At 48.3% G+C, this 18,727-nt stretch overlaps 1 protein-coding gene across 2 annotated transcripts in view; it reads left to right on the forward strand.

Annotated features, from left to right (window-relative positions):
* The window catches only part of MDGA2 (MAM domain containing glycosylphosphatidylinositol anchor 2), a 386,993-nt gene that overhangs the window by 316,697 nt on the left and 51,569 nt on the right, over positions 1–18,727 (forward strand). For both annotated transcript variants that reach the window (XM_083612013.1, XM_083612014.1), the window contains exon 9: positions 6,260–6,529. In XM_083612013.1, coding sequence (XP_083468139.1) covers positions 6,260–6,529 — 270 coding nt within the window. The remainder of the gene's footprint in view (positions 1–6,259; positions 6,530–18,727) is intronic.

Raw genomic sequence — 18,727 nt, forward strand, 5'->3', positions numbered from 1 at the left:
GACTAGATGGGACACTATCCTGACCCAGCAGGGCTCTTCCTCCCTTCTTATATTTAGGCTTAATTGAAGCTTGGTTTTTGGCACTCTATGGCCATCTTCGTTGGGAGGCAGGTCTGTTGCCAGGATTCACAGTGTACCACTGGGAAGCAGAGGCATAGAGAGGAGGAGAGACTCGCGTCAAGAAGCCTCAACATTAATTGTAGGTGAGGTGCTGATTGTTCCCAGCAACCTGTCTGCCAGGAGCCCGCCCGGCGGATCTGCTGTGAAACAGCCCTTTGACAGCCTTCCTAAAACCGGCGCTGATTTCAGGGACTGCTGTTTGCAGTCCTTGATTGAAGCAGGTTGCAAATTGTTCTGCTGCCTGAGGAATCGGCAGCCGAGAAGCCAAAACCATGGCAATCTCCTTGCAGGAGGAAGGTTCCCTCTCATTTTCTATGATATTTCAGGTGCAAGGAAACCAGAAACTGGGATCTGTGGCATCACCTCGCTTAGCGTCAGATTGGGAGCAGTAGGATTTCTTCTTCTGCGATCCCTCGTAGCCGATAGTCAGATTGTATTCCATGAACACGGTTTTAACAGTGAGTCCATAAGTGACTGGAGGCCAATTCTGGATCCACACGTCCTTCCACAGTGGGGACATAGGTTTCCGGGCAGGATATGATCATGGTAAATGTCCCCACTGTGGAAGGACATGTGGATCCAGAATTGGCCTCCACAGTCACTTACGGACTCACTGTTAAAACCGTGTTTATGGAAGACAATCTGACAATCGGCTACGAGGGATCGCCAAAGAAGAAGAAGAAGAAGATCACGTTGTGGATTTGCCAAGCATGCCTTCCTCTTAGCACTTTTCTCCCTTGCGTCCTGAGTTTGAGTGTCTTCAAAGCCCATGACACCTTTGGTCAAGGCTGTTCTCCAACTGGAGCACTCGCAGGCCAGTGTTTCCCAGTTATCAGTGTTTATACTACATTTTTAAAGATTTGTCTTGAGACAGTCTTTAAACCTCTTTTGTTGACCCACCAGCATTAGGTAAAGGTAAAGGGACCCCTGACCATTAGGTCCAGTCATGGCTGACTCTGGGGTTGTGGCGCTCATCTCGCTTTATTGGCCGAGGGAGCCGGCGTTTGTCCGCAGACAGCTTCCGGGTCATGTGGCCAGCATGACTAAGCCGCTTCTGGCGAACCACAGCAGCGCACGGAAATGCCGTTTACCTTCCCGCTGGAGCGGTACCTATTTATCTACTTGCACTTTGACATGCTTTCGAACTGCTGGGTTGGCAGGAGCTGGGACCAAGCAATGGGAGCTCACCCCGTGGCGGGGATTCGAACCGCCGACCTTCTGATCGGCAAGACTAGGCTCTGTGGGTTAACCCACAGTGCCACCTGCGTCCCGTAACCAGCATTACGCTTTCCATTTTAAGTTCGGAATAGAGTAGCTGCTTTGAAAGACGATAATCAGGCATCTAAACCACATGACCAGTCCAACCATGTTGATGTTGAAGAATCATTGCTTCAACACAGGTGATTTTTGCTTCTTCCAGTATACTGACATTAGTTCGCCTGTCTTCCCAAATGTTGGAGACACCGTTGATGGAATCTTTCGAAGAGCTGGAGATGGTGTTTATATGTGGTCCATGTTTTACAAGCATACAGTAAGGTTGGTAGTACAATAGCTATGTAAACAAGCATTTTGGTTTCCTTGCGATTGTCCCGGTCCCGGTCTGTAGTTCAATCTGGAGAAAGCCACACTCGCAGAGCTCAGGCCCTTGTGGAAATATAGCTGTCCAGGTAGGAGAAGTGATTGGCACTTTCCAATGTTACACCATTGAGTTGGATTTGTGGTTCTGCAGAGGGGTTCTTTAGTGCTTGTTGGTGCAGCACTTGGGTTTTTTGGATTTTGAGTCATAGGCCAAGCTTTTCATAAGCTTCTGTGAAGATATTTAGCAAGTATCTGTCTTCCTTCGTGTCTCTGTTTGGCTCCTCCAAACATTATTGCCTCTTCTTTGGCAACAAATCTACAGAGCGAACTTTCTTGTTAAGAGGAGAAGATAAGCCCTGTAGGTGGATCAGGACAAATGGAACCCATCTTGTGTAACATCTTGTTCTCCCTTTGGCCAGCCAGGTGCCACAAAGCACAAACATCCAAGTTGTGCTTCTCAGAAACTGGTATTCAGAATCGTAGTCTTTTTTTTTTGAAGGCTAAAAATATCTTGGTAATTTTTCTTCCCTGAAAACAAACCCCAATCCCGAGCTCTTGACAGTGGGGAAGGATCCAGCCCAAAGCTCTTTTTCTGCCCTTACTATTTTATTTATTAGATTTATAGGCTCTGGGGTTTTTACTAGCCCTGGAGCGCCGCTGGGCAGTCGGCCGGGTGGCCAGGCGCTCTCGCTCCCGGCTCAATTTGAGTCACGGGGGGAGTGTCATGGGGGGAGTGTCCCAGTTGACACGCCGGGCGTCCCCGGTTCCCCCTCGGCAGCGGCAGTCTCAGCAGCCCGGAGCCAGCCTGGTAGCACAGTTGGCTCTGGCTGGCTTCAGGAGCTGCTCGCTGCCGTGACACCCGCCATTTTGCCTCGCCGGAAGGCCCCATATGATGTGTCTTGTGCCATTAAACCAATCACGAAACATTCATTCCCTACTTATAAATCTACAACACTTAAAATATAAATCCGGGGACATTAAATGAAATCCGGGGACATTCCGGGGACGGATTTTGTCCGGGGACAGATTTATAAATCCGGGGACTGTCCCCGGGAAACGGGGAACGTCTGGTAACCATAGGCTAATGACGATGGTCACAAAGAATGTTTGGGTCGTTGCTGGGGGATGTGCAAAATTGGGAAGGTCTCTTCTGTCATTTATTTGTTGTTCAGCACTTAGGCACAAGCAACCAGATGCACGCAGGTAGGATGGAGGACACACCTGGCTTGACAGGAGTACACAGGGAAAGCATCTAAGAGTCTTAGGCCTTATCCAAATTCCCACTTGTCCTGCTGCTTCCCCCCAGGGAAAACTGCTCTTTAGTACTCAATCGGAGCAAACAGCAATGCAAGTTTTCACCAGATGGACATTTGCTCTGAATTAGCACTAAAGAGTGGTTTTTCCCTGGGAGAGGAGAGGGGCAAGATGAAAACGGCTCAGACCGGTAATTTCTAGGTACGGGACGAGTGGCAGTGTGGCCATAATAGACCACAAGCTTAATGGGGTCCACAGTGTGATGCAGCAGCAAAAAATGCTATTCTAAGCTGCATCAACAGAAGTCTAGAGTCTGGATCAAGGGAAGGAGTAGTCCCACTCTGTTCTACCTTGGTCAAACCACACCTGGAGTCCACTTCTGAGCACCACAATTTAAGGATGATTCTGACAAGCTGGAACGTGGGCAGAGGAGGGTGACCAAATTATTAAATGGTCTAAAAATAAAGCCTGATGAGGAACAGTTGAGGGAGTTGGATGTGTTTAGCCTGGGAAAGAAGAGACTGAAAGGAGAGATGATAGCCATCTTCAAACATCTCAAGGGCTGTCCTATGGAGAATGGAGCGAGCTTGTTTTCTGCTGATCCAGAGGGTAGCAAGCAATGGATTCAAAGGAGAGGAAAGGCGATTCTGACATAATATTAGGAAGATATTTCTGATGGTAAGAGCTGTTCAACAGTGGAATGGACTTCCTCAGAAGGTGGTGGGCTGTCTTTCACTCGAGACTTTTAAGCAGAGGTTGGGGGGTGTCATCTGCCAGGGGTTCTTTAGTTGTGATTCCTACCTGGGGCTCCTACTGCCAGAAAGGTCTTCCTAATAGTTAGGTGGAATCTCCTTCCTTGCAATTTGAATCCTTAGTTTGAGTCCCACCTGGGATAATGACAGCTTACAGGCAGTGAAAAGAAACTGTTTTTTAAATATATATATATATGTGTGTGTGTACACACACACACACACACATATATATACATACGTATACATACACACACAGACACACACATATATAATTGAATTATTATGCAAATGCAAATGTAACAAAGTATACAAACATTTCAACTGAATACAAAAAGGGGGAGAGAAAAGAAACAGAAAAAAAGAAAAAAGAAAGAAAAAAGCAAACATAATAATAAATACCGTATTTTTCGTCCCATAGGACGCTCCGTCCCATAGGACGCACCTAGTTTTTTGGGGGGGGGGGAAATAAAGGAAAATTTCCCCCTTTATTTCCCCCCCAAAAGCAGGTCGGGGAAACCGAACCAGGTCGAGGAACAGCGGGATGGCGGCGCTGCGCCTCCCTGCTGTCCCCCGAGCTTGTGGGGCTGGCCGATGTCTGCCCAGCGCGAGGGGCGCTCTGCTTTAGGGCGCCCCGCCTGCCGGGCAGCAGGCTGCTATCCGCAGCGTGGGGAGCCCTGCGGGGAACTCCCGCAGGGCTGCCTAGGCTGCGGATGTGTTCCCGAAGCGCCGGGCGCCCTGAAAGCAGAGCGCCCGACGCTCCGGGAAGCAGGCTGCTATCCGTAGCCTTGACATCCCTGCGGGAACTCCCGCAGGGCTGCCTAGGCTGCGGATGTCTTCCTGAAGCCTGGAGAGCGAGAGGGGTCGGTGCGCACTGACCCCTCTCGCTCTCCAAGCTTCAGCGAAAGCCTGCATTCGCCCCATAGGATGCACCCAGATTTCCCCTTCATTTTTGGAGGGGAAAAAGTGCATCCTATAGGGCGAAAAATACGGTAATAATATTTTTTTATTTATACCCCGCCCTTCCCGGTTCAGAAAACCGGGCTCAGGGCGGCTAACAACAAATTTAAAACACTTAATTGATGCAACAAAAAACAGAGCCAACGCAAAAAGTACGAACATAAGTATAGTACAAGCTAACTATAATAGACATCCCATAATGTCATTTCTCTACTGAGATGCTGACCCTTCTGGGGTGGATCTCTTTTGATTATACTTTTGGTTTTTTGACTTCCATTGACCTCGCGGTGGTTCATTTCCTATAGCTAGAACAATTTCTCTGTATTTCAATATATTCCTCATCTTGGTACAAGGAGAAATTTTCCCAAACTTACAGGTTTATTCTGAACACAACCAAATCTTGGTTGTTAAACCTTGACTCCGATAGGTAGGTATTTATGCACCCCCAGCCCTTCTTCTCCAGTTGGTATATAGTCACCCTTCCAGTGCTTAGCAATAGCTAATAGTGAAAAGAAACTTGTTAAATCCTTGTTGGGTGGGTGGGGGATGTTGTAAAAACAGAGCCAGGAGATCTTCTGATGATTGAAGAAATTTGCGGATGAGTTTACCGCCTTGATGCTTCCTCTGCGCCTGGGATTGCTCTGTCTGATAAGGCTGTTGCTTAGTTACCCGGTTGCAGCTCCGCTTGCTATGTGACTTAATGTCTACTTGTGTGTAAAGCTAAGATGAGGGAAGGCCTCTGTGTAGTTTAGAGACCTAACAATTTAACCCCTGTGTTGCAAACAATAGTCAGTAATATCCAAGGCATATTACATACTTATACTTTTTCATTCTTCTTCTGTGCTGAAGAAGAATTCCACGAAACAGTGGATATATCCGGAATCACCGTTCACAACATCTGTTTGCAAACTACTTCAGCATCCTTGGACACCATAAACTAAGCTTTACAGCCGGTTTCCATCAGATCAGAATCTGACCCATTGCTTCTTTCAGAGACTTGCATAGTCTTCAAAGACTTTCCGAGACTTTTAAGACTTATGTTTATTTGGTTTTATGTTTTCAAGAGAATCCATTAAGAGAGCATATTTTGTGACTTGCAGAGATTCCTTTCTGTTTATGTGATTTCATATACTGTATTTTTTGCTCTATAAGACTCACTTTTTCCCTCCTAAAAAGTAAGGGGAAATGTGTGTGCGTCTTATGGAGCGAATGCAGGCTGTGCAGCTATCCCAGAAGCCAGAACAGCAAGAGGGATCGCTGCTTTCACTGCGCAGCGATCCCTCTTGCTGTTCTGGCTTCTGGGATTCAGAATATTTTTTTTCTTGTTTTCCTCCTCCAAAAACTAGGTGCGTCTTATGGTCTGGTACATCTTATGGAGCAAAAAATACGGTATTTCATATTATATAAAGGGTGTATATTGATATCGTATCATTGTATTTGGTTATCGTGTTGCCTTGGATGTTACTGACTGGTTTATAGGCCTGGTGACTCTGCTTTTTGTGGGTTGTGACCTAGCAAAACGGTCTCCAGCATCACAGCTGGTGTGGTTCACTGAAGAAAACCTCTTGCAATCCCCTCTCCTCTCCTGCTTCTTGCAGATCCTCCCGCCGTGGAGCCGACCTTCTTGGAGATCCGTCAGGGCCAAGGCCGAAGCGTCACCATGACCTGCCGTGTTCTGAGGGCTTACCCCACCCGCGTCTTGACCTTCGAGTGGCGGCTGGGCAACAAACTCCTTCGGACGGGGCAGTTTGACGCCCAGGACTCCACCGAGTACACGATCCGGAGCCTTTCCAGGGACAGCTATGGGATTTACAACTGCAACATCATCAACGAGGCGGGGGCCGGGAGGTGCACCTTTCTGGTGACAGGTAGGCTTCCCCCGTACTGCTCCGTCTAGGGCTGGCAGGCCAGAATGGGGCAGGGGACAGAGGCTTTCCCCCCACACCCCCACCTCCAGGATTGCCATGATGCCAAGGCTGCAGTGCGCACTCCAGTGCATGAGAATGCGGAACAGGTGCCTTCTCTCTGGGGTGCAAAAGATGGGCCACCTCCCTCCATCACTGATCAGTGTGGGCAGGCAGTGGTGACTTTGTGATGGAGAAAAAGCAGTGTGTGTGCATTGAGAGCATGTTGTCATAATTGTGTGTAGTTGTGTGTGTGTGTGTGTGTGAGAGAGAGAGAGAGAGAGAGACTCCAAATGTCCCTATTTTCCAGGGATTTACAGGAGCTGTCCCGGTTTTTTATTTGATCCTAGAATGATCTGATGATGATGATGATGATGATGATGATGATGATGATAATGATGATGATGATTATTATTATTTTATTACTATTAGAATTTATATACCACTCTATACCTGGAGGTCTCAGGGTGGTTCACAGAAAAGATCACAATATATAAAATCAAAATAAAAACAATAAGCCAATAACACCCCCCCCCCAAAAAAGAGCCACATTTTAAAAGGGTATAGGTATAGGATGTCAGTCAGGTCAACCAAAGGCCTTTAAGGAATGTTTTTGCCTGGTGCCTAAAGGTGTATAATGAAGGCGCCAGGCAAACTTCTCTGGGGAGAGCATTCCACAGATGGGGAGCCACTGCAGAGAAGGCCCCGTTCTCGTGTTGCCACCCTCCGGATCTCTTGAGGAGAGGGCACACAAAGAAGGGCTTCAGAAGATGATCTCAGGGTCTGGGTAGGATCATATGGGAAGATGTGGTCCTTGAGGTATTGCGGTCCTGATCCGTTCCTTAGGACATCCCTATTTTCACTGGAGAAATGTTGGAAGGCATCCTACATGTGTGTGTAGGAAGGACTTGTGTAAAGGACCCCTGGACGGTTAGGTCCAGTCAAAGGTGGGGTTGCGGCTCTCATCATGCTTTCAGGCCGAGGGAGCCGGCATTTGTCCACAGACAGCTTTCCAAGTCATGTGGCCAGCAGGACTAAACTACTTCTGGCGCAATGGGACACTGATGGAAGCCAGAGCGCATGGAAACACCATTTACCTTCCCACTGCAGTGGTACCGATTTAACTACTTGCGTTGGAATGCTTTCAAACTGCGAGGTTGGCAGGAGCTGGGACAGAGCAACGGGAACTCACTCCGTTGCGGGGATTCAAACCACCAACCTTCAGATCGGCAAGCCCAAGAGGCTCTGTGGTTTAGACCACAGCGCCACCCGCATCCCTTGTGGAAAGGGTATTGATTACTACCAGTCATGAGGCAACAATGCTTCTGAATGGCAGTTGCTGGAAACCCCAGGAGGGGAGGTTCCCTTTGTGTTTGCATCCTCCTTGCTGGTTCCCTGCAGGCACCTGGTTCGCCCCTGCAAGAGCAGGATGCTGAGCTAGATGGGCCATGGGCTTGATCCACCAGGCTCTTCTGAGGTGCCTTGGGGCGAGGAGGAGGAATGTGCAGGAGGAAGCAGGCTTCGCATCATCTCTGGATTGCTTGCCTTGAGTTCCGCTTTGGATTCCCCACCTTCTGCAGTGATCTGAAAAGAATCCCTTTGACACGGTTGCTTTTGTGCTCAACTCCACTGCGTTGTCGGAAGCCCAAATTGCCGGTGCAGAGAGGAGCCTCGGGGGCCATTAACGTCCCTCCTGCTCGCTGGCGAGTCCCTGTTTAATAGCTCTGGCACTCATTGCCCAACAATTTGCCACCCATTACGAGCAAGCGCAGCTCCATCGCTCTCCCCTGAGGTGTACATTAGGCGCTTGATCATCTTTCTTTCCTCTTCTCTCCGGTCTGCCTCGGACTGAAGACAGGCGGGAAGGACAGAGAGGCGTTTCAGGAGCCTGATGCAATGGGGAGATGCTCTGGGGCTCCGCAAGGCAGAACAGCCGATTGTTGCTCAGCCTGTTCATCATCACCATCATCATAATTTATTATTTATACCCCGCCCATCTGGCTGGGTCCCCCCAGCCACTCTGGGCAGTTTCCAACAAAACACTAAAATACAATAACCCATTAAACATTAAAAGCTTCCCTAAACAGGGCTTCCTTCAGATGTCTTCTAAAAGTCTGGTAGTTGTTTATCTCTTTGACATCTGGTGGTAGGGCATTCCACAGGGCGGGTGCCACCACCAAGAAGGGCCTCAGCCAGGTTCTCTGTAACCTCACTTCTTGCAGGGAGTGAACTGCCAGAAGGCTCTTGGCGCTGGACCTCAGCATCCGGGCAGAATTATGGGGTGGAGACACTCCTTCAGGTATACTGAACTGAGGCCGTTTAGGGCTTTAAAGGTCAGCACCAACACTTTGAATTGTGCTCGGAAATGTACTGGGAGCCAATGTAGGTCTTTCAAGACCGGTGTTATGTGGTCTCAGCAGCCGCTCCCCGTCACCAGTCTAGCTGTCGCATTCTGGATTAGTTGTAGTTTCTGGGTAACCTTCAAAGGTAGCCCCACATAGAGCGCATTGCAGTAGTCCAAGAGGGAGATAACCAGAGCATTCAACTGTCAACTCAAGGGATATTAATGCCACCCAATTCAGCTTTGGATGAGTCTCCTTCTAGCCTAGTCCCCACATTTCTCTTATGTAGGGATGGAGGATGACAACTTAGGCAGCATCTTAAAAAGTAGAGACATCACCTTGCCAACAAAGGCCCGTATAGTTTAAAGCTCTGGTTTTCCCAGCCGTGATGTAAGGAAGTGAGAGCTGGACCATAAAGAAGGCTGATCGCCGAAGAATGGATGCTTTTGAATTATGGTGCTGGAGGAGACTCTTGAGAGTCCCATGGACTGCAAGAAGATCAAACCTTTCCATTCTGAAGGAAATCAGCCCTGAGTGCTCACTGGAAGGACAGATCCTGAAGCTGAGGCTCCAAGACTTTGGCCACCTCACGAGAAGAGAAGACTCCCTGGAAAAGACCCTGATGGTGGGAAAGATGGAGGGCACAAGGAGAAGGGGACGACAGAGGACGAGATGGTGGGACAGTGTTCTCGAAGCTACCAGCATGAGTTTGACCAAACTGCGGGAGGCAGTGGAAAACAGGAGTGCCTGGCGTGCTCTGGTCCATGGGGTCACAAAGAGTCGGACATGACTAAACAACAGGGATGGAGGAAGAATTCAGTTCCATTTCCATGTAAAAACAAACTTACTTAACTTGCATTTCCTGACACAACATACAGACTGATGCACAACCGCCTTCGGAAATTCGTTTTCTTCCAAAATTTGAGGTCTTTTTCTCCAGACTGATTTGTACAAGAATGGATTTAAAGGTGCATTTTAAAAATGGATATATTGGCGAAAATGGACAGCATTGGGATGATTGCACAACATTTATCATGAGGACTTTAAAAAATAACAATCATAAGCCGATCTGAAAATGCACAGAACCAAATTTAAGATCGGGGGGAAATGATAAACTGAGCTTGACATATTTTCCAATCCGCACAGCGCTGGCAGGGTTGAATCAGGGACCGCTCCCTGTCTCTGAGCTCTTCCCTACAAAGAGAGGTGCAGGATCGGGGCCCATTACCTGCTGATGCCTCATTCTGCCTGTTGGCACCCACTGCATCCAAGGCATTATGGAACCTCTCGTCAACATGACTTATAGATAGGCAGAGAAAAGTCCACAAGGACATGCAAAATCCTTGGATCACTCTTTGTCTTCTGTTTGGGATTGATTCCTCTCTTCATGTTGCAATCCTGGATCCTAGGCTGAACACCTCACTTGTTTTTTTTATTGCATTGCAAAAGAAAAAAGAAAAAGGATATAGCAAACCATTGTGCGAAATCTGGGCTCTTATGAGATAACTTGTAGAACAAGGTCTTTAAAACATCACGATTGTGCCCTCTGGCAGACAACTGTTTACAGAGTGGGCTCAGGAGGTTGCAAACAGTCTCGAGTTCTCGTTGAGTGTTTTGTTTTTAAACCATAAGGGCCATTTCATGTCTGTGGGAGGGTTGAGAGGCTTCAGAACGTGAGATCCTGCTGGATTAGCCCAGTGGCCCCTCGAGTCCCCTATCCTGTCCTCACCGGGGCCGACCAAATGCCTGGGGGAAACCTGCAAGTGGGATTTGAGCACAAGATGATGATGATGATGATAATAATAATAATAATAATAATAATAATAATAATAATAATAATTTATTTATACCCCACCCATCTGGGTGGCTTCCAGCAAAATATTAAAATACAATACAGTGGTACCTCTGGTTGCGAACGGGATCCGTTCCGGAGGCCCATTCGCAACACAAAAAGAGCACAACCCACAGTGGCGCATCTGCACACACATGGGGTGCGATTTGCCGCTTCTGCGCATGCGCGTGACGTCATTTTGTGCGTCTGTGCATGCGCGAACGGCGACACCTGGAAGTTACCCTTTCCGGTACTTCTGGGTCGCCACGGGACGTATCCTGAAAGAATGTAACATGAAGCGGATGTAACATGACTGTAATTCATCAGACATTAAAAACTTCCCTAAACAGGGCTACCTTCAGGTGTCTTCTAAAAGTCAGATAGTTGTTTATTTCCTTGACATCTGATGGGAGGGTGTTCCACAGGACGGGCGTCACCCTTGAGATGGCCCTCTGCCTGGTTCCCTGCAACCTCACTTCTTGCAGGGAGGGAAGCGCCAGAAGGCCCTCGGAGCTGGACCTCAGTGTCCGGGCAGAACGATGGGGGTGGAGACGCTCCTTCAGGTATACTGGGATGAGGCCATTTAGGGCTTTCAATGTTAGCACCAACACTCTGAATTGTGCTTAGAAACAGACTGGGAGCCAGTGTAGGTCTTTCAAGACTGGTGTTATGTGGTCTCCCCTCCTGGAGTTTCCAGCAACTGGCATTCAAAAGCATTCCTGCCTCCAACTGTGGAGCCAGAACAGAGCCATCCCGGCCGTAGCCGCCAATAGTCTTTTCCTCCTCCACCAATTTGCCTCCTTCTCTTTCAAAGCCATCTAAGTGGGTGGCCATCACTGCCTCCTGGGGGAGCGAGTGCTGCTGGCGCTGCATGAAAAAGTGCTTTCTTTTATCCGTCCGGAACCTTACAGCAATCGGCTTCCATGGATTTCCACGAGTTCTTGCATTACAACAGAGAAAACCCTTTCTGTATCCACTTTCTCCACTCACTGCATGATTTTTATAAAGTGCCTCTTCCCTGGCCTTGTTTCTCCTTGGAAAAACCACATTCAGAAGGCTTTTGATCTATCCTTAAACAAGTTGCCAACTTTGGGTTCATCTACTTTTTTGTCTGGGTATCTTTCTTTTCTTCTGAGGCCCCTTGCTGTATTTATTTTTGCAGAAGGACCAAAGTTCAGTGGGAAAGCGTTTATTTTCGGTGCAGATTGTTGCATTTGCAACCTTCAGGTTTTCAGAAGAAAAGTCCCAACAAGACAGCATTAGATAAGGGGAAGGGCCACAGACCATTAAACTATAAAGCACCTGATTTGCATGAATAAGATTTCAGGTTCAATCCTGGGGGTTTGCAACATTCTCTGTCTGGAACCCACTGGGCAGCTGGTACCCTCAAGTCCATTGAATACCTCAGAGGCATCCGCTGTAAATGATGGCACTGAATTGAATGTGTTTCCTTGTGGGGCCATGTGAACAAATCCCCTGTAATTCTCTCCTGCCTGCCATGGGAGAGATTTGATTATCAGACTGACTGTTAATTATTAGCTTCCGCTTTTAAGTCCAAATGAAAGTTGGAGGCTATAAACCAGCAGAGTAAATTATAGGTTTCTTTTTATATATATATATATAAATATTTATTAGAATTTTCAATTTTATACAAACAAAAAAGAAAAAGAAAAAAAATATTAAAAACAAATCAATTTCAATACCAATTTTCAATAACATATTTCCTTGACTTCCTCATACCTCCCCTTCTTGTTTTCTAGTTCAAATTGTTTATCCAGCAAATCCTAATCTCTTAACATTCCATTTAACTAACACCTTATTTTCCAATCAACTTCTTAAATTTGTAACTTAAACAATATTTATACCAATTCTTTTTACCATAACAGCTAGAGACCACATAAATTCAATCCAGCATCTTTCAAAGTTCAAGAGTAAATTATAGGTTTCAACAGGAGCCTTAAGGGTGGTTCCTGCGATGTTTAAACCTCCCGCAAGGCCAGGGAGAACAGAAGTCTCTTTTTTCCTAGCTGTGCCATTCAGGGTGGCCGTTTCAGAGTCCTGCAAGCCATGTATCTGGTTCCTCTTTGAAGCCCTGACCCTCCAACAGGCAAAGTTCAAACCAAGCCATCCCTCACCTTTGATGCTCTGAGGCTCTGGTTCAATTCACACAGCCAGTTTAACACATCAGAGCTCTCACGACGTGACCTTTTGGGTCCGGCTGAGTCACCCGGCAAATGTTCTGTGACGTCTTGGGGACCATGTCGAGACCTTCATGTGCTGCCTCCTCGTTCAGTCGGCAGTTCGGAGAGCCAGCCTGTGCAAAGAGATCAACGTTCTTCCTGGAGTTTGCCTGGCTTTTGAGTTTATGAGAAACAGCGGTAAATGGGGACATGGTAGAAGTTTATCAGATAATGGAAGGGCCCTCTAATCCAGGGGTCAGCAAACTTACAGCGCCTCGGGCCGGTGTCTCCAGCACTTCTTGCATGGCGGGCAGGAGGGCAGGGGAGCACGTGCCCATACATGTGTACAAACGCTAATTCCGGTGCACTTCTGGGTCGGAGGAGCACCGGAAATAGCTTGTGCACATGTGCACGGGCCTCCTCCAACCCAGATGTGCACCGCAAATAATGCTTGCGCACACGCAAATAACGCTTGCGCATGCGCACAAGCTATTTCTGGTGCTCCTCTGACCTGGAAGTGGGCAGACATGCAGCGCAGTGCCGGTAAGAGTGGGCAGCGGCAGCGGGGGTCACTGCGGGCCGGATAAACGAGTCCCTCGGGCCTTATCCGGCCCACAAGCCTTAGTTTGGGGATCTCTGCTCTAGTACAACCCCCTGCAATGCAAGAATCTCGGCTAAAGCATCCCTGATAAGTGGTTCATCCAACCTCTGCTTAAAAACCTCCAAGGAAGGAGAGTTCACTATCTCTCCTGGGAGTCCATTCCACTGCCAAACAGCTCTTACTGTCAGAAAGTGTTTCCAAATGTTTAGTCGGAATCTCCTTTCAACTTGGAGCCACTGGTTCGGGTCCTCCCTGTCGGAGGTTCCGTACAACCGAGATGAAATGCCTCTCCTCCTCCAGTCGTGTCTTCGGAATCCATCTAGGCTCTCCTCCAACAATGATTAACGACCTAAGCCTTTGATGAGGCTTAGGCACGCTCCCCCATTACGCAGAGTATCCAAATAGCAGAAGGAGCCGAGAAATGTGTGCTACATTGCTACGTTTATTCCTAACTACGCAGGACAGAAAAGAATATGTGACTGCTCTCTCTGTGAGAGACAGAGAGAGAGAAAAGGCACAAAGAAACAGGAAACCAGTAACATCAACATCCGTCTCCTGTGAGACTTCCAGCAGTTTGGAATGTCTGGAATGTCAATAGAGTCTAGTGACTCCAAAAACTGCACAGTGGCATAACAGAAATCTAACACTCCCCTCCAGAGCAGGAGAAAACAAGCTTGCTCCCTCTTCCATCTGACAGCCCTTAATATATCTGAAGATAGCTCTCCTATCTCCTCTCAGTCTCCTCTTTTCCAGGCTAAACATACCCAGCTCCTTCAACCATTCCTCATCAGGCTTGGTTTCCAGACCCTGGATCCTCTTGGTTGCCCTCCTCTGCACACCTTCCAGCTTGTCCACATCCTTCTTAAATTGTGGTGCCCAGAACTGGACATGGTATTCCAGGTGTGGTCTGACCAAGGTTGAACAGAGTGGTACTATGACTTCCCTTCAGAGCCGGACCACGCATGAGGCAAGCTGAGGCAACCGCTGCCTCGGGCAGCAGAATACCATAGGGTGACACCCATTTGAGTGCCCTGCCTGCCCTGCTACCACCACCAGTTGTGGAGAAGCAGAGCCTGAAGTGGTGCCGGTTTCTGGTGAGATCTCGCCAAAATCTCGCCAGATCTCACAGGAACCAAGTACCACCACACAACCCAGGTAAAAGTGTCTGTGTCAGTGGGACAATGCCATCCCTGCTTCACTTGATCTGGATGTGACACTTCAATTGATGCAACCTAAAATGGGGTTATTTATTTTTATGATGCTGGATCGCAATCTACCACCTCAATCCCAATCTACCATGTCTAGTTTATGAAATGGGCAGACCTGTGCCAGGGTTTTATATTTAACCCTGAGCCGCCACGCCACAATTCTGACTTCAGAGGGCATCCCAGAATAGATAAGGAGAGGGTCTATAGACATATCAAACCAAACCCACGAGGAGCCATACTCAAAAGCGATCTTTTGTGGGTTCAGGAAAGCACAACATGGCAGCAAGGAGATGTCTAATTATTTTGCAACAGACACAGCCTGACCAAACCACAGTCTGCAGGAATAACTAAAGGCTGTTCATTAAACCACAGACTATTTAATACTGCCGGTTCCTTTATTTTTCAGTTATTAAAGCACTTGATCCGTCAATGACCCCCACACACCCACGAGTTCCAGTTTAAACAGAAACACACCTGTATCTCTCCTTTCACTTCCATCATCACACTGACCTTGCCGCCGCTGCCAAATGTCAGGGCAGGATTAAGCCCACCCTGTACATTTCCTCCCGCAGCCAAAACTCTGTTTTAAGTGTTCAAAGCTTCCAGTAAATTAGCGCTGTGGGTCTTTTCAAAGACACTTTGTCACGTCTATTCGACGCAGCCGATACGCCGATTATAGGGCTTTGTGTCTGCGCAAGGTAAATGGGAAACGTGAGCCTGGCACGCTGCCTCTCCGTCGCAGGAGGCTCAGGACGGTAATTAATTTTTGCATGGTTTGAATGGACTGGGCTCCAAATCCCAGTGGCTCATAAACTGGAAAGGTGCTCCACACGACTTCCGAGCCTCGCAGGAACATTGTTCAGCTGTGGAGCTCCATCCATCTCTTGAGATAAGGTGGTAGGATGCCTGGGAGATAGAATCATTGAACTGCAGGAAGGGACCCCAGGGTCATCTAGTCCAACCCCCCACAATGCAGGAGTTGCAAGTAAAGAATCCCCAACAGGTGACCATCCGACCTGTGTTAACAAACCTCCAAGGAACGAGAGTCCATCACCATCTGAGGGAGACTGTTCCACGGTGGAACAGCTCTTGCTGTCAGAAAGTTCTTCCTGATGTTTAGTCAAAAACTCCTTTCTTGTAATTTGAAGCCATGGGTTCGAGTCCTACCATCCAGAGCAGGAGAGAACAAGCTTCCTGCCTCTTCCATGTGACAGCTTTTAAGATATTTGGATAGATGGCTATGTTGTCACCTCTCCATCTTCTCTTCTCCAAGGTCAGAGGGCTTTTTCTGCCTTGGAGGTCCCTCGTAGCTGAGTAAGATTGTCTTCCATAAACATGGTTTTAACAATGAGTCCATAAGTGACTGCGGAGGTCAATTCTGGATCCGCACGTCCTTCCACAGTGGGGACATTGGTTTCTGGACGGGAGTTGATCACAGTATAGATTTGCCAAGCATGCCTTCCTTTGGTTTGGACAATTATGTTTCCCTCCCCTTATGGTTTTGATCTATGGGCTGCTGTAAGGGTATCAGGGGGTTACTCGAGAGCAATCAGGCAAATGCCTCCCTTGTTTGTTGTTTAGTCGTTTAGTCATGTCCGACTCTTCGTGACCCCCTGGACCAGAGCACGCCAGGCCCTCCTGTCTTCCACTGCCTCCCGCAGTTTGGTCCAACTCATGTTTGTAGCTTCGAGAACACTATCCAACCATCTCGTCCTCTGTCGTCCCCTTCTCCTTGTGCCCTCCATCTTTCCCAGCATCAGGGTCTTTTCCAGGGAGTCTTCTCTTCTCATGAGGTGGCCAAAGTATTGGAGCCTCAGCTTCAGGATCTGTCCTTCCAGTGAGCACTCAGGGCTGATTTTCTTCAGAATGGAGAGCTCTGATCTTCTTGCAGTCGATAGGACTCTCAAGAGTCTCCTCCAGCACCATAATTCAAAAGCATCAATTCTTCGCCGATCAGCCTTCTTGATGGTCCAGCTCTCACTTCCATTGGTGGCAATAAAACCTTTACCATGCAGAGCGCCACTCTTCCGTGTCTTGCTCATTCACTGGCAGAATCTGAGAGTGGGCGGTCCTTAAACCTTCCCCAGCAGAGTAGTTTCTTGACGTCCAATCTGCGCTTCCCCTCTCTGCACGGAAGCCTACTGCGCAGGGAGGGCGTGGGTAACGGAGGACCTCTCTCCTCCCCGCTTTGCCCAGGCAAGGTGTCCTGGCACTGCCTCGCCTCCCCCGAGCCCTGAAGCTCCTCTCCACTGGAGGTGCGGTTACTCTCCTCCGCTAAGGAGGTGCTGCTTCGCATGATCTTTGGGGGCTCTCTGTAATCCATCCGGCTTTTCCCCTCTCGCCCGTGAGCCGATGGCAGTTCCCTGACAGCTACTTTTAAAATGAGGCTGCATTTTAAATTGCATTTTGACCTGGGTTGCTCTGGCCAGGGAGGGCAGGGTATAAATACAATTTATTATTATTATTATTATTATTATTATTATTATTATTATTATTAGCGTTGGAATGGGAAGATTGAGGGAATCTGAAATTAACAGATCTGGGATAAGCCAGTGACACACCTTTTTTTTGCACTGGGAGGATGAAGCTGGAGTTGGGGAAACAAGATTTCTGGGGTTGGACTAGATGACCCCTGGGGCTCATCTTCAATTCTTTGATTCTGTGCTGGAGGAAAGGCAGATGAGTCCCTGCTCTTTCCCTCTTCATCCAGCAGGGGTCACGTTTGCTTAGTTTTGGCACGGAAGGTTCTGTGGACTTTCTGTTATCTGGGGAAAGGAAAGAGAGGAACATCGAAGAAACTCGCTCCACTTCTTAGGATTGCGCCTGCTCCAGAGATCCCGCTGTGCACATCTTAAGTTCCATAATTGTGTCATTAATGGAAGCAGCAAAAAGGGAGAGAGGATCAGATGGTGCAGGAAGGTGGGGAGTGGCATGCGATGTGAAGAATGGTCTCCTCCAACAGACCCCGGCTGCTTGAAGATGTGAAAATCACCCTTTGCGTATCTAATTCATACGACAGCATGCCTTCCCCGTTGCACAGACAGAGGAGCGGAATTTGCATCTGCATTTATTATCAGCTCTTCGTAAAATATATATTGCATAATAAAGGCCAAGCATCTTTCAGGCTGGCTGCAGCCGGCCGTAACTCGCAGGGTAAATATACAGCTTTGTTTAGGATTTATGAACCACAGGCATCGTAAGGAGAGGAACCAAAACTTGCGAGGGGGTCATGGAATTCGCCCCCCACCCATCTTCAGAACTGCAGTTTGGGGAACAGCCAGGGCCCTAAACCCCACAAGGAGCATCCAGGAGGCTCGTGGAGTCGTAGAGTTGGAAGGGAACCCCGAAGGTCATCCAGCCCAGCCCCCTGCAGTGCGTGAATCACAGCTAAAGCTTCCCTGACAGGCTCCCTGCTGCTGTAAAGGGCTGTGCGCCTGGGGCAGGTGATGCACTGGAAACCAAACACCTGAAACAGTTGTGTAATGAAGCTTGAGGCTGGACCTACATAAGAAACTAAGAAGATCCTGCAGGATGAGGCCAGTGGCTCATCTAATCCAACACTTTCTCCCAGGGGCCAGCCAGATGCCCCCAATGCAAAACCTTCAAGCAGAAGATGAGCACAAGAGTGCTCCCCCCCCTTGTGGTCACCAGTAACTGGTATTCAGAAGCAAAGAAGAAGAAGAAGAAGAAGAAGAAGAAGAAGAAGAAGAAGAAGAAGAAGAGGAGGAGGCGGAGGAGGAGTTGGAGTTTGGATTTGATATCCCGCTTTATCACTACCCGAAGGCGTCTCAAAGCGGCTAACATTCTCCTTTCCCTTCCTCCCCCACAACAAACACACTGTGAGGTGAGTGGGGCTGAGAGACTTCACAGAAGTGTGACTGGCCCAAGGTCATCCAGCAGCTGCATGTGGAGGAGCGGAGACGCGAACCCGGTTCCCCAGATTACGAGACTACCGCTCTTAACCACTACACCACACTGGCTCTCAGAACTATGTGAGTTT

This window comes from Podarcis filfolensis, assembly GCF_964270895.1.
Source record: "Podarcis filfolensis genome assembly, chromosome: 1".
NCBI classification, from domain to species: domain Eukaryota; kingdom Metazoa; phylum Chordata; class Lepidosauria; order Squamata; family Lacertidae; genus Podarcis; species Podarcis filfolensis.